The 22,787-nt window shown below is 41.0% G+C and overlaps 1 protein-coding gene across 2 annotated transcripts; it reads right to left on the bottom strand.

Annotated features, from left to right (window-relative positions):
- Positions 1 to 1,370: 1,370 nt before the first annotated feature.
- Positions 1,371 to 21,497, bottom strand: LOC137792946 (cytosolic purine 5'-nucleotidase). Of its 2 annotated transcripts, XM_068588779.1 has the most exons (18): positions 21,413 to 21,497; positions 18,844 to 18,963; positions 14,827 to 14,900; positions 10,230 to 10,347; positions 9,841 to 9,936; positions 9,595 to 9,686; positions 9,362 to 9,419; positions 8,678 to 8,771; positions 7,946 to 7,999; positions 7,719 to 7,802; positions 7,534 to 7,575; positions 7,323 to 7,430; positions 6,426 to 6,492; positions 6,149 to 6,319; positions 5,705 to 5,756; positions 5,328 to 5,388; positions 4,819 to 4,995; positions 1,371 to 4,391 (listed from the first exon to the last, which is right to left on the bottom strand). In XM_068588779.1, the coding sequence occupies exons 2-18, from the start codon at positions 18,942 to 18,944 to the stop codon at positions 4,131 to 4,133; spliced, it is 1,710 nt and encodes a 569-aa protein (XP_068444880.1). In that variant the 5' UTR covers positions 18,945 to 18,963; positions 21,413 to 21,497; the 3' UTR covers positions 1,371 to 4,130. The 2 variants fall into 2 exon arrangements, with proteins under 2 accessions (XP_068444880.1, XP_068444881.1); XM_068588780.1 differs by lacking the exons at positions 9,595 to 9,686; positions 9,841 to 9,936; positions 10,230 to 10,347; ... (1 more) ...; positions 18,844 to 18,963; positions 21,413 to 21,497 and having other exon boundaries at positions 8,678 to 8,934.
- Positions 21,498 to 22,787: the final 1,290 nt, after the last annotated feature.

The following is a 22,787-nucleotide window of genomic DNA, read 5'->3' as shown; positions in this document are numbered from 1 at the left end:
CTCTGAAGCCGCAATGTTTGGGTGAGAACACTTTCATGCAGGCTGCCGATAACTCTGTCGGGAGGTACGGTGACTGAAACCAAGTAAGAGAGGATGAGCTAGGACTAAGAAAAAGTTCCCCAGCAGTGTAGAAGGCCATATCCATGGGTCCTGTTTTGTGATGCCTTATTTATGTAGATTACAACACACTTATAAAGCACTGCAGAAAGATGACTGATTTGTTTTTGTAATGTTCATGTGAGGTGGCTGCACCTTAAACTCAATGCATCACAAAAGGATCAAACTCATTTCAGGTCTTGTAAGCAGTCTACAAACGGCTTAAGCCTCTTGGTCGTACCACTTATAATCTACTCCAACACACACAAAACATCCTAAAATACGAAACATCTTTTTTTTCCCCCTCAACATAACATACTATGACTTCTTTATCTCCCACTTAAGTTCCCGTCGTTGAGCCGGGTGGTAACACGAGAGCAACGGTTCTTTAGGTTTGAATTCATTTGTTGAGTTGCAGTGATTTTCCAAAACCGTCCTTGAACTTGTTGTGTGTGTTGTATGAACGTCTATCATCATCATTGAATACGTCTGAGGACAATGAAAACAAACACTAGAGGTATCTTCAGCCTCTTCCGTTGTCTTTGTTGGGGCAACATGACTGTTTTGAAATATTACAACTTGTTCTTGATCCAAGGCTCCAGACCTTGGAGTAAAACCACATCATGGACCTCCGGTTTCTCACAATTGTCAAATCAATTAGTTTGTGCTCACTTTATCAACAATACACTTATTCAAGTTACCATCTAAGTTAACAATGCGGTTTATATTATGTTTTTGTGAAAGAAGTACTCTGAGTTTACTTCAGTAAAAGTAGCAATACCACTGTGTAAAAATACTCTGAAGTAAAAGTCATGCACTCTAAAGTAAAGTAAAAGTACAAAATTATTAGCATCAGAATATACATAAAGGACCAAAAGTACTTCTGAAGAATGGCTCATCAAACTCATGACTGGATTATAATTAGTAATGCATTAGTAAGAACAATAATGTTCTGCTGGTAACGATAAAGCTAATTCCTTTAAATAAAACTATATATAAAAATATTTATATTTTGTATCAATAAAATAAATCTGCAAAGTTACTGGAAACTATGCAATGTACAATATTGGCTTTTCTATAAAGTAAAAAGTAACATTCAATGGAAATACTAAAGTGTACTTAAGTACCTCTGTTAGTTCAGTAAAGTAAATGTACTTTGCTACATTTCACCACTGTTTTAATGCTGCATACAATATTCAATTGCTACAAACGATTGCACACCGTTCCTGGACGGTAATCCGGCCCGACAAAGTAGTAAAATAATAACAACAACATTATGAAAAACTATCTTTATTCTACATTTTTTATGTAATTTACCTTAATGTACAGTGTGTAGGATATTTTCTGGAATCAAACAAACAAACACTGTTTGGGAGAACATGAATTGATATGCATAAAAACAAAAGGATTACTAAAGTTTGGAAAATGAAAGGTGACGGTTTTGGCACCTGTTAATGTGGATACATTCAGGGCATCACAACAATAGATACACGTCTTCTAAGCACTATAACCTCTTCTACAGGCTTTAGTCCGAGTGACAGAAAATGTGTGAAAACAATTACATGGAAATGTCTATTTACAGTTTATGTAAACCAAGATCATTTAAAAACACTGGCTTAGAAAAATAAAAATAACCCCATGGTATTGATTACAAGTAACATATCTGTTACGGTACTTAGTATATTACTATTCCAATTTCCCCTTGTACATTTATTTTATTTATTTCCACAGATTTGTAATTTTTTTTGTCCCCATGTAAACTATAATGACAAAATAATGCCATCATAATCTTAGCAGAGATGCTGCATATTTCCACATGCATATATTAAATATGCAAAGAAAATACTATTTCCTGTTGGCAAAGCAGCTGCCTCATGGAGCATATCCAGTTAATCCATGTTCAACAAACAAAATCAATAATATGCATAATATAGTTCATTAAAAATTAAAAAAGTTGGAAAAAAATGATAATGACAATAATCAAAATTGGACAAACCGCTGAATGTGCTTCTTTGACTCAATGAATCACCACAGAGTGAAACACATTCACTTTTCACCACATCAAGCCAAACAAAAATGATGCAAAAAGTAGATTGCATGTTTCTTCCCTTTTGTGGCCTAAATCAACGGGCCGGTCCAACACTTACAGGACTCATGCAGCAAGTAGACCAAGTATAAAAAGGTGAGGAAGTTAACACAGGATACGCCGGTTAAAAGGTGAAATACAAAAAGACAGCTCTCTCAGTGTTCTGCATAGTAACACTGACGCATCCGGACAAACGCATTAAACTGGAACAAATGGACGTGCCAGCGATAACTGGACTAAACGTATATTCCCCATCAGCTTCTCATTATGGGTGCTGAGGTCTGACATGAAAACACTGTTTTCTGACAAAGCTTGAACAATTTGTGTTATTTCACATGAGAGATATCCAAATGTCTGTTTTTGCGTCGGATCTTTGCACTAGCTTGGAACGGGCGCGGCTATTCGGAAAAGAGGGCAAAAGAAAATGTCGATGAATGCATGGTTCCTTCACAATTATTTTGCAAATATTACAAGGTGGTGCAAACAGTTTGTGGCTCTATTCTCCAGCGAGGGACCAGGAAGCCAACAAACTCATGAGAGCGCCGTTCACATAAACTTATGTAAAACATGTACGTTTCAGCGTTAAAAAGGCCCAACAGAAGAATACTGCACACGCGCTGTGTCAACGTTTCCCACAGTAAGCAAAGAAAAAATATTTGTCAGATTTTTCTTCTTTTTTTTTTTAAATCAACAAAGCTGCAAAACTAAAAAAGATAAACAAAGCAAGCTAATCACAGCCTGACATTATGTGCTGAGCTTTTTTACCCTACAGTCTAAAAAAACACACCTTATTTCCTTGCACACTGAGGCTACTTTCATACTCTGGTTAAAACTTGACAGAGATCACTCCACGCTCTGTTGCTCTCCGCCATCGAAAATAAAACCCTCTGAAACAGTCAACTTAAATACTCAAGTCTCATCTTCCTGAATAACGGACAACAACGAACAAAAACAGAGCAAATACTGCATGTTTGCTGTTTATGGCGTTAATCCATTCACCCAGAAACACTACTGTACTTCAGCGTTGTCACAGAGTCTATTGGCATATAATACAGTTACCTCATTGTTGCTTGGTAACTAAATATCAGTTCAAGAGCCACAACGTGGTAACTTCAGACCAAACATGCGTGTTGAACCCCAGCTTGTGCTTCAGTTTAGTTCAATGGATTCTCAGCTTACCGTCTCTCAGAAGGCTGCTCTCTGAGTGAGACACACACCCCAACACACAAGTGAGACACACACACAGAAACACACACCCCAACACACAAGTGAGACACACACCCCAACACACAAGTGAGACACACACAGAAACACACACCCCCAACACACAAAAGTAAACTAAACAGATGAAAAACTGAACGTTGTTCCCATGTTGCATAAAAAGTGTTTTCATACAGTATGTACATTATTTTTTTGACACCGTAGCTGAACAGTAGTTTGTTTGATTATAATGGGCACACTATGTCAGCAAGGTTAGTTTGTTACAATTAAAACTGCACTTTACTGACCCACGTCTGATGGGTTTCAGTATGAATGTGAATGCATCTATTCAATCCACCAGTAGGGCCTAAAAGTCTGACTTTAAAACATCATGTGATGTTCTGTCTTTCTGGCTGTGACAATACCAATGAAATCTAAATAAAAGGAATTTGTTGTTTCAATTGTTTTTTAGAATGAAGCTAGGATAGGTTGTCTTTGAGAGGACCGAGCATGCGTGCAGTCTTCTGAGATTATTATGATCTGAACTGGTCCTTTAATATTTCCTCAGAAATCTTTTGTGTGTGCATACAGTATTCTCACACACACACACACACACACACACACACACACACACACACACACACACACACACACACACACACACACACACACACACACTAAAAGATAACTATCCAACTCCACTAAGAAACATGAGGAGGCAGAAACTGTCTTCTCCATGTTCAGCTTTTTACTCTTCTTCTTCTTCCTCTTCTTCTTCCTCCTCCTCCTCTTCTTCTTCATCATCATCCTCATCGTGGCAGTGAGTAATTTCCTGGGGAGTCTGGGGGAACAGGTTGGGAGGTTTGATCTCGCTGAAGGAGCGGGTCATCTGGTTGCGTTTGCAGTCCAGGTCCTTGCAGTCGCTGCAGTGGGTGCGGTTGCGTGTGGCCAGCGGCGACTCTGTGTCGATGTCCACATGGGCGTGTTCCACCGTCGACTCATGCGGCATCTGGGAAAAAAGAAAGACAAAATGTGAAAAAAAACAACTTGGCAACACGAGTTGACTTACTGGATGAGTCCGCTGTTTATTTAACCGGTGTGTCGGGCACTGTGCTTTGAAACGGGTGTTTTAAGAACGGGTGCGTGCTTATACAACCCCCCGTCCCCAGTAGCAAGGGAGCAACCATTAAAGACGCTGAGAGTTTAAGGTTCCTGAACTAAAGGACGATATTGGAGTATTTCATCAATGTGAACATAGTAAAGAAAAAATAATGACTCATTTTAACCTTTGAGGGTTTTAAAATCCTAATAATAAGACAAGACTTCATATCTGTATGAGTCAGATATAGTGGAATTTGCCCTAACTATCAAGTTGTGTGTGTGTGTCTGTGTGTGTGTGTCAATGCAGCTCCTTTTATTTACATCCAGGGACTCACCAGTACATGTGCCGCTCTGAAGAGGTAGCTGAAGGGGTAGTACAGCAGGTTGATGAAGGAGGCTGCGTACAAGTCGGCGTAACGCATCACTTGAGAGGCAAACAAAGTCTGTCTGGAGCCGCTGCGGAAAAGGCTTCCCATCATGCCGTAGCACATGTCCATGTCGTGTGTCACTTTCTAAAAAAAAGGCAAGAAGGAGAAAAGAGACGAAACTGAGGAGCTGCAAAATGCTTCCTTCTGAAAGGATATCAGAGAGTATGGCATCTGAACCACAACGTTGACGTGGTTGTTTATTTATACAACTAAACCAGCAACAACAGGCACTGGGAGGGAGTTCTTTGTTGAGGAGTGGATTATTGTTAATGATTAGACTCCAGCAGACACATAAGCGGTATCAAACACACTTTAAATATGGGCATTGGTCACGAGGCCGTCTCTAGGCAGCCGGTGTTAAAAGCATATGGCCAGGTGTCTTGTCGTCATAGAAACAGAGGTGATTAAGGTCGTACCTTGACTCTTCTTTGAAGAGTGCTGATGTCTGGCCTTTCATTGCTGCTGCTGTCCAGATGTCTGAGGAAGAACCGGGAGAAAGAGGATGAGGATAGTATGAGGGATGGGGAGGGGGAGGATATCAAGTCTGCTTAAAGGTAATGTGTCAAAGAGGCGGAGTGCAAAAGAGAGTCGTTACAGACTATAAATAACCACAGTGAACCCGGTTATCAGGCAGGCCTGCGGGAGCGGACCCTTTTGACTCTGTTGTTCCCTTGCAAACACACTCTTCTTACAGCAGAGAGAGCAAAGAGCAGCACAACTTGTGTAAGACACGTGATGATGAGGGAGGTGGGACATGGTGAAGGAAAGGGAGGCGAACGTATGGAGTCCTTACTTGTAGAGTTCTGCCAAGAAAATGTCCAGGCCCTGCAGTTCCTCGAATAACGCTATAACACACAAGAACAGGGTTAGTGTCAGGTAGATCTACGGTGCATATCTAGTGTTCTACCACTAGTTAGCTTGTGTATAAACGCTCTTGATGCAGGAGAATGTGACTATCCAGAGTCCGTGTTTGACTCCGTACCAAGTGATTAGACGCCCTTTATCATGTTTAGCTTTTGTGCTACTCGTGTCTTTTTCTGAAAAGTGAAAACGGTATGATAGCGGCTGTCCGAGGTCAGGTCCCTGTTGAGAACGTTTTATAATGCCGCACGGAGGGCAGGTCTTGGTAAAACAATAAGTCGCATTGCAGGTACATACACATGCGGCCAGACTATAATTCTACGTGTCACTTTGTACGTTTGTAGACACGTGCTTTTGTGTTTTTGTACAAACGTACAGCTCTTGTCGGTCCACACGTGCAGCTCCTGGGCCAGCTCCGGTATAACCAGGAACGTCCTCCAGCCCTGGCGTTTCTTAGACTTGAGGATGTCTCCAAAGATGTGGTCCCCGATGTAAACTATGTCCTTCCCTTTGGCCCCCAGCAGGTCGCACACAATGTCGGAGGAACCTAGAGAAAGATGATGTTTAATTACCTGAATTTGTTTTATTAATTACAACTGCTACACACAACACTAGGTCAAAGAATGAAGGACTGAGGGAAAATAGAGTCTTACCACCAGAGTAGACTATACCATGCTGCAGAGGTCCCGTGTAGGTTCCTATCTTTAAACGCCCTGTTATCTGAAATGAAGAACACATACAGCAGATTAGTGAGAGGAACTGTGGCACCATCCCAGCTGGAAACTGCTAACATGGACAAAATAGCCACAACCCTTCTTTACATGAGTGTATATTCTGAGACTAAGAAATAAGCCGAGCTTCGGTAAACCTTAAAAGCCATATCCAGTATATAAATGTTTGCTTTTCCTCACGTAGTTAAAAAATCTTTAGTTGTTCCCCCTCTATAAACTCTAATCTTTACTTTAAAGAGAATACCTGTCATTATGTTAGAACCCATCTACTATGTATAAGGTTTATAGATAGTAAAGGCAATACAGTTTATAGATAGCAGGATGATTAGTATAGTATAAACCACGACAATTACTTTTTAACACATACTCTTGTCCATTAAATATAGTTTTTCTGCAGTCCTGGTAAACAAAGACAGCCCATAATGAGTGATTCATGAATTTTAGCTATAACACCTTTAGCATATTAAATCAATCCAGCCTTCCGCACGCTGAATCTGAGCAGAGGTTTCCAAATATCTATGAGTCATCTACTTTTGTTAGGCTGTGCAGCTGTTACTGTGCATTTCAACCATTTGTCAAGACAAACAAATATGAATTCAAGTCTTCAATTCAGACTTTAAGAAGTAGAGTCAGTTTGATGATTATTACATTTGTAACTTAAAGAAATATTATTGGTATTGTCGTGTGTTTAACTTTGGGATCCTTTCTTTGCATCAGCTTAAAAAGCTGACATGCAACCGGTCTGCAGCATGTTCTCATGCCGTACACACATCAACAACAGCGTCTCCCGTCTCCGCTGTGCGCTCTGCGTCTGCTCACCGTGTCGACTTGTCTGAGCACCGTGCCCTCCCCGAAGAACAGCGGCTTCCTGGCGTCCACGAGGATCAGATCAAAGTAGGACTGCCAGGGCCGGTGGGAGGAACCAGGCTGAATACAAACAAGCAATGAAGTCACACATGAGCACAAAATGTCCATCACCTTCACCTGCATGTAGAAAAACCGTGCGATCAAAAGGAAAGACATTCTTTACCTTTGGGCCATGGGGGAAGTCAAACAGGTAGGTCATGATTTTCTGTGAGAACACAACGCAGCGACGTTTAAATCAAACACAGCAGTGTTTAGAGTCAATACAGCTGCCAACAGACGAGTAGAGACTCAGAGAAAAGGACCTCAACGTTTTCATAATCTGTCTCACACCTGCACGCATATACTCACATTAGTGTATTTGTAGTCGCTGTTGGTAGCCAAGAAAACCTTGGCTACTTCATTCATTCTGCTGAGAAGAAGAGGCAGCTTCCCCTGGTGGGAGCAGAGCGGAAGGAAAGAAATAAAAAGACTGAAGGTTTCGGCATCTTAACAAACCAGCCTCTCAGTGTATGTTTTACACCGTGTATTTGTTTTCCAACACAACACACTTGCAGCAATGATTACCAACTACTTACATCTCTCACTACATATTTCTCCAAGTTCTCAACCGTCTTCTCCTTCAGCGTACCCTGTAATGTGAGAAACAGGAGTCATACTAAACACTTTTAAATGAATTACAGTCTTCTGACCTCTAAAGATAAAAGCATTAGTAACAGTTCATTCCATTTAGAAACAGTCATAAGGGACACAAAACACGTGACGACTTGTGGCATTTAGTTTGTTTTGTGAAAGCAAAGCAGACGTAACAGATGATGTTGTGACAGTAGACACTGTATGTGGTTTTAGGAAGAATGCAAACGCTAATCTACAATTAAATCCGTTCCTGTAGTATTTCGTTACAAACATATGTAAGATCCGTTGCCTGATTCTGCTTGTACCCAGTTATTTCTTCATATGCACTTTGTGACAGCAGAGAAGATAAATAAACATGGGAGGTAACAGTCAGGCAGCTGCAGCATGACCTGCTGTCAGTCCCCAGAGTTTGACTTTCCTCGTAGCGCTGAAACTGTCCAGTTACCTGTTGACTCCATATTGCTTCAAACTTAAATCTCTCGCTAAAATGCATGATTATTCCTTGATCTGAACCAAATAAACCAAACTACAGGCGTATGAGTATCCAAAGGCCAGATTGCCATCAGCACTGAGCATGGTCATGCCCAGACAAGAGCATTAGCACCCAAAAGAAAATGACAGTTCAATAACTGAAAAACTGAGGTGGCAATCATAACCATCAGAAATTGTCTCACCTTGAAATGGACCCAGTCGACGGCGTCGCGGACGTCCTGGAACATGCTCTTATAGGACATGAAGAGGTCACCATTTTTGAAGCCGGATTCACAGCTGGGGGAGAGGAGCAGAGACACGCACGTACACAGCCGTCGGACAGGCCACATCTTTAGAGAAGGCTTTCAAAAACATGACATTTGTTTTTTTGTTTGCTTTTAAATGGGATAGCCTTCCCTTGTTGGAGGGGTCCCCAGCCAAACAGGAAAGCATTCTCCCCCTAAAAGACCAACAACCAGGTTTCAGAGGACAAAGGACATGCAGCCATTCTAGATTACATTATCGAGCAATTTACAGGCCAATATCTCTCCTCACTGTAACCTAAAAGATTACCGTTTAGCTACATCAACGTGTAATTGTCCTTAAATAGTTAGTGAGAGCATTTGTCATCCATATCTCATTTTGATAAGAAGTCATGCTTTTTCTACAATTAGTAGAAGAGATTAATAAATCATTGTTCTCAAAAAATATTGTCTCTTTAATTTCCTTTTTAAAACAATCAGCTTAGATTAGCAGTTGTGACACCGTGACCCTCTCATGCTGCAGGGTTTGCTCTTGACCCAGTTTGGCTTGCGACTGTCTTTGCATCACCATGCGGTGCCCAGAAACGTGTTGCGTGACAGATAGTGTTACCAACAGTTTCTTACCTTGTGTATCTGTCACAGTTGGAGAAGAAATCCACAAGGCAGGCAAAGAGGTAGGTCTCTGTAAAGGGAACAGAAAGGCAGGAAGAAGTCACTCATCTTTAACCTGCAGGGAAAGCTTTCTGCGCCGACATCCCAGATCATACTGAAACAATCAGCTTTCATTCAGGACAAAGCTCTTTCTGGCTTGTTTATTTTATCCCCATGGCATTCTCCTCTGTGCTCAGAGGCCTTACCTGGCAGGTTGAAGAGTGTGTTAAGGATATAAAAGCGTTCTGTGTCATCTCTCTGGATGAACTTGTTTGGGTACCGCTCACGGATCTCAGGGCTGGGAAAAGAGAAAAGACACGATTACATTTTCATTTGTCTTCTTTCTTGTGCTCACACAAATGGAGACAATGCCAAATATACACAATTGACATGCAACATTTTGATTTACAATCTTTTTTAGAAGATGGGGGTGGGATGTTGGACATACTTACCCTCGGAGGAAGTTGAATCCATGGCAACAGACCAGGATGTTACCGTAGGCGTCAACCTTCAACAGGTTTCCGTACATGGTATCAAACACAAGGCCCCTGAAAGGCAGAGGAATAAGCTTCTATAAGTCTACAATAGAGAATTACATGAACTTATCTCTTGGTAACAACATCTGGCATTTTAACCGCCATCATTTGTGATGCGATTACAGTTATTATCAGTTATTTTCCTGGAGTGTAAATTCACATTGAACAACTTCTCCCACAGCACTGCTTTATATCCTCGGCACATCCACTGAGGTTAGCTTTTTAAAGGGTTGAAAATGATGAGAGCTGAGGCAATAAAAGCAGCATCATCATGAGGTCTGTACAGTGGGTCTAATTGGTCCGACCTGGTGGGGAACGATGGGTCATAGACGAAGCTGAGCAGCTCCTGGGGGTAACCGATGGAAACCAGTCGCTCCACTGTCAGCTCGAAGCCCAGTGACTCGTACTCTGGTGACTTGTACACTGGAAAGTAAACACAAAACAGATGCACAGTTTGACTAAAATTACTGCAATAAAAAGGGACCACAGTACAGTTTGGTCAGTAATCTCATGTAAAATTACTTAAACAATTTGATATGTTTTTTTTAAAGTCCTGGCTTAATAACCCGGTAATTCTGCTTTAAATGTACATAACCTGCTGTATTATGTCTACAGTTGAGGAACATGAGCCGGTGTTGATGTATATGGCAAACAACATTTCATTAGAGGTGACATACATATTAGAGCCCACTTGTGTTGCACAACACGTACATGAGACTTTTCCAAGGCGCCCTCGTCCACTCGAGAGTCTGCGGTGTTGTTCCAGTAATTTGACATGTCCTCACTTTCCAGTGAACCACCAGTCAGACACACTCTCTCCTCGCTATCAACCAGGACCTCTATGTCCAGCACGCAAATCCACAAAAGGAACAGGATCAGGCGTGAAAAGCAAAAGTCACTCAACCTTCAGCAGCGGCTCTAATGAGTCCTGCTGAGACCGACGACAAGCCCCCCACCGCTTAACCGCCAGAACCAGATATTTACCAAAACGAGGTGGGAGAGGGGGGGGGGGGGGGGGGATGATGCTGCGCTCAGAATAGAACGGCAGAGGATTGAAAAGCTATGCGACACTGGGAAAAGAATATGTCAGATGTTATAAATACGATAGAAGAATGCGCTTGTGTTGTTGTCGTCCGCTTTCGACACTCCCAGCGGGGTGAAGCAGGGCCCCTGGAGACGGAAGATATATTGGCTCATTATGCTGGGATAGGAGGGGGTGAAGGGGGGGATGTAGGGAGGGGGGGGAACAGTACTGCAGGACAAACTGTAAAACATCTGTGTCTCACTCTGCAAAATGGATGCGTGTGCACTTGTGTCCAATGCAGGGTTGTACACAGAAACATAATGAGTGTGCACAGAGTTACAGAAACCTCTTGAGTCCAGTAAAGCTTTGTCTTTTCGTTGACACCCCTACTCTGTAAGCCGGAGCCTGTTTCCGCATTATAGTCACGTCGTCCCTCACAGTTCAAGCCCCCCCAGTCCCCTCCACCCCCCGCTGTGGTCTCCTAGCAAACTGAAGGTTTGGGCCCTGTGCCCGGAGCAGTAGCAAACACCAACTTCAATTATTCCTCGTCGTCCCCGACTTGTCATTATGCATGGGACGATAGAAACTTTTGATTGGACAATTATCTTAGCAAAAATCAAATTGCAATTCAGAATATTATCCTGATGAATCATAAAAATATGCTTAAAACTCACTTTAAAAAGATACTGGAACTTTACCATACATTTGATAAAGAAACAACTATTTGTATTGCATCACAGATGGGGCATTTCTTATTGAAGTGAAAAGGTCAAACAATCTGAAATAAGGTCATCATATTTTATAATTTTCTTAATAAATACACTATTATTCCTTTTTTTCCCACTTATCTTCTATGATAGTGCGCGAGACATCTTTTTCAAATCACTCAGGATTATGGATTAACTCCATGTCATTCCATCCCTACTCGTAGCTCTGAGGCTCTACAAAGAAAACTATTTCAGGAGACGTTTCCCAATGAGTCACCTTTGCTATCGTCTCTCTCTCTCACTCTCTCTCTTTAGTTCACTGGACAGCTCGTTTCCCACGTTGACCTTGGGACAAGTGAGTGAGACTTGTCATTAAGGGTCAAGAAGTTTTACATGACAATATTGAACCGTTAAGTCCCCTGAAAACTTCTTAAAATCTGAAGTTTTTCTCTAAAAAATTGACTAAACGTGAAACAGTTCAAATGTAGTTAGGAATAAAAACATTATCTTATTATATTATGACATGAAAAGCGCCACAAAACTTGGTGTCAAACCTCAAGTATTTTTCATTACATAATATGTTCATATTAAAGGAAGCGAAAAACAAAAGCTAATGTTTCGGGGGGGGTGGGGAAATATAAAGTTGTTTTTTATTCATTCAGAAAGTGACTTTATTTCCTCTATTGGTCTAAAAGGAGAAGGACTTTCTTTTACGAAACCTATTTATGCAGTCAGCAAATACAGTTTGAATTCAAATGTCGCAAAATGTTATTTATATTTAATGTTATTAAAAACCTATTGTAGTTAACGAGGCTAAGAAAGTATCAACAGATGTTATTAAAAAGGGTTTGTGTTACAGCCTTCGAGTGCAGAAAGGAAGTTGTGTTATTGTTGCTTGCAGTGTCCTTGACTTTTGCATTTCTGTTTTATGGGGTCCTTGCTCCCCTGCTGTAGGCCAACCCCTTCTCACATTTCTCACGCTGTCAAATTCACACGCACACACACAGACACACACATGCAGCGATCTACTTCAAATTGGGGCGAGAAGCGGCCTTAACTTCAGGGATCTGTTAACTTCAGTCTCTGATGAGATTGTTGCCAGTTAATTATACCCTCGCTGCTCCATTTGCTGAAGTGTGTGTGTGGTGTCTCTGCAAAGTTTATAGGCCAGCTCGCCTTAAGCCCAAATGTAACACACGCACACACACGCACACACACACACACACACACACACACACACACTTCTACTAATACTCCACTAAATCCAAATCCTATAAAGGGTCCCACACAGACTGAATCGTGTCACATATCAGTCTGTATTAGAAACCAACTCCTTCACTGTCTTAATTTATCCGTGCACACACTAACATGCAAATGTAGGCCTTTGTCACAGATTTGTGACACCGTCAAACAAATTGTGGAAAAAGGAGAAAACTTGAGCACAGCCTGGGGGACATACATTCAAGCCAAAAGTCTGTCGGAAAACTAGGACAAAACTACGTGCAGCGCTTAATGCAATCTGGGCTTAATTGTCTGTTTGAGCAACATGTTCTGCAGGGTACATGTGATCCTTTAGGAGCACAAAGATTAACTCAGGCAAAGTTGCAACACAATGTTAATTTAGTCTTGTAAAACATTACAAAATCTGTGACATGTATGCATGCAGTGTGATAGTTTGCAACCTTTGATCTTTATATATTTGGATCATAAATACACAATACAATAAACTTTATTGTGCCACTCGGGGACAATAAAAGGCAGGAAAAGGTAGGACACAAACATGTTACTCAAAACATGTTAACGTTTGATAAGATTAATAGCTTTTTTGTTTTATAACACTGTCATGGAAGGAAAAATTACAGAAAGTGAAAAACTACTTAAAAAACAGAACAATAGAAGCAGGCAACATGAACAGAATTCCTCTATTCCTATAATGTGTCAATGTTTCAGAAATCATGCTATATTTTTCTGAAACCTCACACAAAATCCTCAGATTTGTTTTCTGTTCTCTGTCAACTTTTTAAAAAAAATGTCAGTTTCATCCAGAATTAAGTTTTGGGGATTTCTTTTTATTTATTTTTGTAAAAAGCACCAACCTAAACTGTTTAACACCCTCTAAAAACAAGTGGTGCAGTCAGCCACGGCGCTGTGATTAAGCAGCAGCTTTGCTTTGACACTACCAGCTCCCAGGAGTTGATGGAGTACCTCTGGGATCAAAACCTGAACACCCTCCAAAAAGATACTTGATAGCCAAGCTTCCCGTAAACATTAACACCTAGTTATGATCACCCATAAAGAGTCATGTCAACAGCTGAGCGTGTGCAGCATCTCCTGCCCTCTGGTCAGGGATCGGGGTACACAGCCAGAGAGGGACTACGAGTGATCCCCCGTTCTCAAAAGGGCCCATCGCTGGTGAACTCAACAAACAAACGTGACCTGCTTTTCAAAGTCGGGGAGGATTTATTTATAGAGCCGGTGAGACCAAAAACTGGAGCTGAGTCACATAGCAAAGTGGCATGAAAAATCAGGATATTTTTGGCCCGGCAACAAGTTAGTAGGAAAACCAACATATCAATATAATCGACTTTGTGGACCAGGGAACTGCTAAATATTTGTTATGTTTTAGTGTCCCCTGTGTCACCGGCATTGACCTAAATAATATATTGTGGTCAACAGCCTACAGTTCTGTGGGGGTGGATGGTAGGATAGCCAAATATAGGGTTGAAAAGAACAGATAGTGTAGACTTTAACATCTACGCAAAACACACAGGGTAAAAAGGTCAAAAAGAGACTCAGTAACTGAAATTTGTTTTTGGGAAAACCTTTTCCTTTAATCTGGGATATCAAGTGACACTTGGACCACAGGAAGGATAATCCATGGAAACTGAGGATCTGCTATGCAACCCTCTGGCCTACCTAATCTACGTACTTAACATTTAAAAGTATTGTATAGGGCTGAACCTTTTGGTTGTTCTAATTATTGATGAATCGTTTGTCTTTTCGGTTTGAATTATTTAAGCTACTAAATGGTAGAAATATGGCTAAGTGTGTTAAAGGATCAAATTATGAAAGTCAGAAAATAAAATCCAGACATTCAATTACCAAAAAAGTAATACAAGCATTGAAATCCTCATCTTTAACAGACTGTAAACAACCAGAAACTCAACTCACCTGCTAAAGTGTAATCCATGTCAAAGCCAAAGCATTTAATCTTCTCCATTGCCAAGCTTCTGTTGACAAACACTCTGCAACAGACAAGTTGGAGGTAAATGTTTTAGTTGCAACGCAAAATTCAACAACAAGATTAGCATTTACTCTGGCAGAATCAAAAGAAGCTGAGTCACGACTGAAAGGACCCAGATTGTGGGCTAAATAATACGGTCTATTCAGAATCCAGAAAATGGATATTGTGAACACGTACCAAAACAATGCTCTAACTCAATAAGACACACGCACGCAGTTTGTTAGTTAGTAACGGACATCAAAGTGCCATTAGAATTGTAATACACATGTTGCACCACATGCACTGTGCTTATGGTTTGTAGTGAGAAACTAAGATACTTTGGGGTTTCAAAAAGTGTTTTAATCAAAAATCTGTCTGTCACTTTTCTGCTCATAACAAAAAAACCTGAAATCCAATATCACACATTGAGCATGTCTGAACCCAACAAGGCGCCATGTGGAGCATTATTTAATATCTAGAAACCATTATATCAAATTGGTCGAAAAAAAAAGTTTTTAACATATGTTATAATTGAATAATGGAAACATGACAACACATTCACTTTTCCGTTGCTGCTTGAGCACAAAGGATGGTCATTTTAATTCTAAAGAAAGTTATCCCATATAACTTTAGTCCTGTTAAAAGACACGACGTCTGCATGAGTTATACGGTGTTAAAATGTGTGTTTCTCAGTGACTATGACATCTTGCTTAGGTAAAGCAAAACGATAGATATCCAAAGCAAAGATCATCCGTTGTGACAATATCTGAAATTGTTTGAACGTAAACTGAAATACTGCATATCACAAGACTTAACGATGCATGGCCTCAATGTTTGTTTTGCATTTTACATCAACATAACAATTCAAAATAAAATGTTTGAATGAATCACGTGTCAGAAACTACAAAGTCTAACTAAAGTTGCAGCATATAATTACACAAATGTGCAGCACTAAAATGGGTAACAAAAAAACAGAAATTGTTGAGTAACCTAAAACCACACACATCGAGTCCAGTGGCTGCTAAAACCACAGGAAGTTTACAAAACTCTAAACCAGAGGATTGTGAAACCTGACAGACTCAGCTCAAAGCGTGTCAATCTTCTAGGAAACGTGCAGCTTGAACGTGCTGACTCATAAATCAATCAGGACACTGCGGCCACGGCTACAGACGATGTTTACATAGCCTGGCTGACACATGCTGCTCTGACTGTTGGCACAGAGCTACACATCTCTTCTTCAGCGTCGTTAAATGTTCCTAATGTACACAAGTCAATATTTATAATGCTATAAATAAGATGAAAATTGTTGAAAATCCTCTATGTCACAATGAAATACAAGCTACATTACGTCACTCTTGTCAAGCACATTACTGCGATGCAAAACTCTGCAAGGCAATTAATCTGTGACATCTTCACCAATCTCAAAAATCCCTTGTGAAATACCTGGCAGCAGATCCGTAGTGAACGAGTTCCCATTTAGATGTTAGTCCAGCGGACGACTGGCGATGCATTCTGTGCGAAATTAAACTTCAGTTTGACTCTCCGTTGGTGGGTCCTGCTCCAGCTACACAGGGCAGCCACAAACAATGCCCCCCACCCTCTCTTCTCTCTCTCTCTCTCTCTCTCCCTCCCTTTGCTTTCTTGCCATTCAGACATTTTCTGACTTGTTGCAAAAATGATTGTGGCCCTTCTGTGTCATTCTCTGTTGTTGTGTGTTGTCAGTCAGGCTTGTTGTTGTGCAGCATGATGTTTGTGGGCCCTCAAAGACATCCAGAACCATCACAAGTCAGGTAGAACCAAGCTGCTGCCTCACAGCGACAGCTGCTCACCAGACTGAGATGTGCCTCCAAGTAAACACTCGCAGGAGCACGCTTTATTTTAAATGGATGGACTTTATGGAAATGATAACGGATCCAAATACCTGATTGAAAATGTAATAATTGGCAAAACGTTTTAGGGATGTTCATTTCAGCCAAACTTTTTATTCTTACTTTGAGTGCTATTCATATGATATTTTCAAAAAGTTAGTTTTACAGTTGATAAAATGTATACATATTAAATAGGTTTGCTTGAAGTCTAAAACTTAAAATTAAGTAATCCAAAAAAATACCAAAAAAAGACCTTAAACCCAAAACACTTGAATATGATTTTCAAATCTAGTTTTTAAAATAGTAAAACTTGACTATTCACATCGATAAATGTCATTAGTGGTATGTATCAAGGCATTCAGTTGCTTACAGGATAATTGGTATGGCCTTACGCTGCTTGAATACACAAAATATGCCTCAATATAACAAATGCACGACTACTGTCAATATTTCTCTGCGCTAAGTGGGTAAACGCTGTTTCCAGAGAGGGATTCGAAGCTAAATCTCTTGTATTTTGTTGAGCTGTTGTCATTTCAGATATGACCTCTTGCTCAACGCATGTGGGGAGTAAGTAAAGGGCATTCATTAATCATAAGGCCTCTCTTAAACTCACCCCTATTGACAATGGGTTGGATGACTTGATTACCAGAGACTTTGGTCCTGCTGACAACACCACTGCCTCAAATATCCCACATGGGCCACACCCACAACGCAATCTCTCCACAACTTGTACTCCATCTGACCGCAGCTGTGCGACCACCAGACAGATTTTTTCCGCTGCCCTCTAATCTCACGTAGACAGTGATTGGAGTCCCTGAGATGGAACGTTTATCTGCGCTTGGCAGAGAGTCGTCAGCCCTCTGCTATGTGATACGCAGCTCACTGTCCGGGTACATTGTTTTAGCTGAGCTCCTACTTTGAAGTAATGGTCTCCGTCCGTCTGTGAGATAAACACAATGTCCCTTTCATTGGCCTCTTGCATCTTACATGAATGCCTGAGCAGATTAAGCAGAATTTATGTAACGAGCATATTGTCTGAGTGAGCGCAACACCACCTTTGTACCTTTTGTTATCTCAGCATGTGAGTATCTGCAGGGCGTAGGGGGAGAGGGGAGAGGGGGTTGGGGGGGGCAATCAAAGACCAGGGGTCTTGTGTCAGTACACACACACACACAGCTCACAGATGAGTGACAGCTTTGTAAACCCTGCGAGCGTTGCGTATTATATAATGCTGTGAAAGAACAGCAGTACCCAGTGGACATGCATGTTTGAAGCCGGGTTAAACATTGAACGACAACGCACGTTTTATTACTAAATGTCTCCCTACATGAGCCCTTCAGTCAGGGCGTTGTCAGTCAACAGGTACAGGAACAAGAAAGTCCCTCTATGGAAGTACTTTGCTATTGTGCAAGTTGTTTAAACAACTAAGTGTTAGTTCGAAACACAATGAATGAGGGTATAATTTTTGCCTTGAAGCTAGCTACACGCTTTGTATTCATGCACTCAAATCCATGATCATCAGCTGTCTGGTGACATTTTGCCTTGAGGCCGAGAGGAATTTTGCACAAGAGTATGAAGAACACACCCAAAACACAATCGACTGCTTCTACAGTGTGTGAACCAACCAAACCTGCTGAAAGAGTCAAGCTCTCAAAGCTCGAGGCATGACCTAGTAAGGCGTCTTCTCAACCTCATGACAAGTAATGTGGCTAAAAGAAAACACGATTAATAAGTTTGTAAATGTATGGGATGATTTGTTTCGTCTCAGTGAAAATAATTGGAAATTACATGGAATTGACAAGTCTTTTATGTCGGTCTTTGAAGCCGGAGTTTGCCGTTTAGCAGCGATTTGGTTCAGAGTCTGAACAACCATCCATTATTTAACTTCTTGTTTTAACTTCCAAAAAGTATTCCTGATGCTGCTGCAGTTTGTTCACATTTTGTATTTGTTGCATGGATTAGTATATCTAAGGAAAAGATGTTGCGGTTGTAACCAATTCACTTTTCAAGTGGGATCAACTGACTTTACAAATATACATTTCTTCAGAGTAAAAGTCTTTGGGGTTAGTTATGTACCCCTCCATATACATTTCTTACCTATGGTATGGCTCTCTTCTGTATTTTTTCATTGACACGCCGTCCATGTTGGCAGGTAAGTCTGCGTAGTTCTGCAGTCTGTCGCTCCATGAAGTGGTCATCTTTAAAAATGTTTCGTGCCTGAGGAGAAGCAACACATATGGATATGCTCAATTTAAAAGTGGATGGTCAAACACAACCAAATACGATCACTTCAGACAATGTTTGCGTCGTACAAATGAGTGACTGAACTTTAGGGTTCTTTACTGCACAAACAGTAGAACAGATAAGCAAAACAAAATCTTTTAAATCAGAAAAGAAACACCAACATGTGTTTTTGACTCGACTTCTTGGGTGTTTTTTATTTTTTTAAGTCCCCATTATCCACATCTATTTCAAAAGAGATGCAATTTTTAGAGATGGCTAGAAGTTTACATATTTTTATTTTCAGTTGTAATTTAATTTTGCGGACCGATTTGCACAATTCTGTTGTATTTTTTTTTTTTAAATTTCTGTCTGATATTCAAGCAATAATTAAAAATGTCATGTACAAAATACACAAATGCAACATTATATTAGCATTACGTTTATTAGAAATTATGTTATGTTGATCTGTAACCCTAAATAGGACCAACAGTTTGAGTAAATGTTTAATGTAAATGTATAATCAACTAATCTATGCTCTCTGTTGAAATGGAGTATAAGCTTCACATCTGCAGAACCACGGTGCTGTGCAAGCAAGACCGAAGTGGTCACAAAAGCACTTTCTAAGGATTTTAAATTTGCACTTGGTCAGTTGTGGGTAACAGGGGGGCGATCAGTCTGCCACTAATCACCCGGTCAGCAGGAGTCTGGGCTTCTGGTTGAAGTACTGATTGACCCCATGTGTATCTCGCCTGGTGGGGCAGCAAGCTTTACTTGCTGGAACGGAGCATCTTGAGTAGGAGGGATGATTGCACCACCGGCTGCACCGGACCTGTGACACATCATGACCACAAAGCTGTCCAAATTGTTCATGTCGGCCTCGTCTGTTGTTGGTTGTTACTGGATGAGTTGGCTGAAAACATCAGAAGCCTCTTTACATACATCCCAGGGTTTGGCGTGCACTTTTATTGCCTTTATCTTGATTGGTACTTTGCACGTACTGCGGATGTTGTGTCATGGTTCTCAGGTGGCTTGTTATTCGTTCTACATGAACTTGAACTCTCGTGCAATAGCATCGCCACCACCCAGTTTTGCTGAACAGTTTCAATCGTTAAGATTTCGGCCACTTCATAAAGACAGCCATTTTGTATTTGCGTGGCAAATGTATTTGATCAAAAGAACAACCTCAAAAAAGAGTATTTGAGCCAATTTCAGTACTTCTTTCCACTTGTGAAAGATATGTGGGACTCAGAAGATCAGCTTAATCATCATCCTTAAATCAGGGATAATCATGTGATGCGCTCAAAATGCAAATAGAGGTCATGATGTGTCACGAGGGAACATGCTGTCAGCAAGAGGTCAGACCAGTGGCAGTGCAACCTGGCACACAAAAAAAACATCTCGTCTAACTCACAAGACAGAGTTAAACAAAGCCTCATTCACAAGAAGGCAATATTTACTCAAGTAACGTGACGAAGTTAAAGCACCAGATATCAAGCAGAAAGGCTGAGACCAAAGAGGACACGCAACAATCCCTGGAAAGCCTTGTAAATTCCTGCCTCGGTGTCAAACCATGTAGGGTTTGGTTTCTCCCAGGCTGACACTTTATCATGCTACAGCCACAGGAGATGCTACAGGAAGGTGAGGCAGAGGAGGTCAGCTTCCTCCTTCTCGGGGCCAGCGTCAATGCAAATGAGAGGCATGTTGAGGCAGAGGAGAGTGGTGCACAAACACTGCATTACAATATCAACACACCGACATCAATGTTGACTTCACCGCTTCGGAGGAGAAGAAACAAAGGCGGAGGAGGTGGGGGGGGGGGGTAATCCTAATGCATGTTTATTATGTTTTACCTGATGTCTATATGACAGTATGAGCTGGGTCCACTGGGCTCTTAAAGGGGAGAACAAATCCACAACTTAACACGACTGCCAACAACAGTGGAACAAAAAGGGGGCATAACACAACTTGTGACATTCTTTGTTTCCTCAAAGTCGGTGTTTGGAGTCGACGTACACCTCAAACAATGCTAACGTTACACGTTAACGTAACACACACACACACACAAACACACACACACACAAACACACACACACACACACTTTGAGATGCCATTTGTGTTGGAGCATCACCATCTCCGGGGCAGTACAAACATGTCGGGCTGCTCTGCGGTGACTGCTGAGAGGGATTAGCTTCGGCTAACTTGTTGTGAAAGTGTCATCACAAGCTAGCAGCAAAGAAAAGGTTACCGAGCCGCGTCCCGCCGCTGGTCGCGGGACCGTAACTGCTAAGCTAACAGTCCTGGCTGACGTGTACTGAGAAGGACGGCCAGCAGCGGTCCGGGACAAAGCTAACGCGTTAGCCTCTGATCCAAGAAGCAAAAAAAAAAACCAAAGTCTCGGGGAAGGGGGCAGATTTGGCCGCGACGGTGCGTTACAGTACTCACCTCTGAGTTCCTGAATAAAACAACTGCACCGTCAGTTGGTCTGAGCATGCGCCGTGAGCAGAGCCGAAGTCGGAGATAAATCGTTGATGTGGGGTTTCTCCTTCTGTCTTCACTGTAAAGCCAGGCAGCGGACGGGTATTCCTGCTGTGCCTGCTCTTCGCTGTCTCTCCCTCTCTCCTCTGCGTCTCTGTGCTAACAGCTGTTGTTATGAGACGTTCAGGGGGCGGTGTTTATCGGGCTATCAAGAGGAGGCGGGACTCTGTGCTGTCGTGGCAGAGAAACGTGACACCGCGGTCTCGCGTCCGTTATCTGTTGCCTGCAACAAGGTAGATCTACCTTTTATCTATTGATCTTGATGCACACACTAATTTGCTTATAGTGGACCTACAGCACTGCAAAGAGAAAGGCCACTCCGGTGCTTTGCTCAATGTCCAGTCCTGTTTATCCAAGTCAACTAAAACAACACAAGAAAGCACAAGCTGTCTCTTGTTTGCTGACTGCTTTCACAACTGTTCAGGTGCAGATATATATATATATATATATATATATATATATATATATATATATATATATATATATATATATATATATATATATGTGTGTGTGTGTGTGTGTGTGTGTGTGTGTGTGTATTCTGTGATTAATATCATCAGCGGTGAAAGAAATAGATCATTTACTGGAGAATACAACAGTTTTACACAATATACAAGTACTTGCACTTTAGTAAAACGACACAATTATTTCAAAAATATATAAATTCTCCTTCTACCAGAAAAATGCACTTGAGACTGATACCTTTTTATGTGTTACATTATAGTGTTGCCATAATGCATTTGACTGTTGTAGCTGCCGAGGTGGAGTTACTTAATCTGTTCTAGATACAGTTAGTTAGTGTATTCCTGTGGTTACAAGTCAGGACCCCTAAAGGGTCACCAGATACATAAAAGGAGTAATGATTAATGAGGTGGGAAAGAACAAAAGGTTCTGCCACACAGATTTATGGTCACGTCTCTCATCTTTGCTCTTGATAACTATGAAGCCAGAGCTACATATTTAAGTGTTTATTGAATTATTAATATTATTGTCAATGTGTAAAATATATGCCAAACTCAATAAAAAATATTGTTGTTTTCTGTATTCTTAATCTTAAAATGAACTACTAATTATACAGTAGCTGTCAGACCCTGGGGTAAAAAGTACAGCACTACTCTCTCAAATGTATAGAGCAGAATAAAGCAGCATACAATGGAAATACTTAAATATAGTAACTCAAAATTGTACTAATATATATAAATTGGGTGTATGCAATAGTTATTTTCCACCGCTGGATATTAAACAGTAACAGAAAACAGTAAGCGTGTTTACTTGCCCACAG

The sequence above is a fragment of the Clinocottus analis genome, unplaced genomic scaffold (assembly GCF_023055335.1).
Source record: "Clinocottus analis isolate CAN_PGR_092001 unplaced genomic scaffold, fCliAna1.0.p SCAF_22, whole genome shotgun sequence".
NCBI classification, from domain to species: Eukaryota; Metazoa; Chordata; class Actinopteri; order Perciformes; family Cottidae; genus Clinocottus; species Clinocottus analis.
Note: the sequence above shows the minus strand (reverse complement) of the source record. Positions and strands in the feature narration are given on the sequence as shown.

Excerpts from the sequence above, each read along its gene's own strand:
- LOC137792946 (XM_068588779.1), bottom strand. The coding sequence starts at position 18,944 with ATGACCACTTCATGGAGCGACAGACTGCAGAACTACGCAGACTTACCT. Across the intron at positions 10,348-14,826 it reads CATGGATTACACTTTAGCAG|TGTACAAGTCACCAGAGTAC; the intron begins GTGAGTTGAGTT and ends TTTACTTTCCAG. Across the intron at positions 9,937-10,229 it reads GACCCATCGTTCCCCACCAG|GGGCCTTGTGTTTGATACCA; the intron begins GTCGGACCAATT and ends TCTGCCTTTCAG.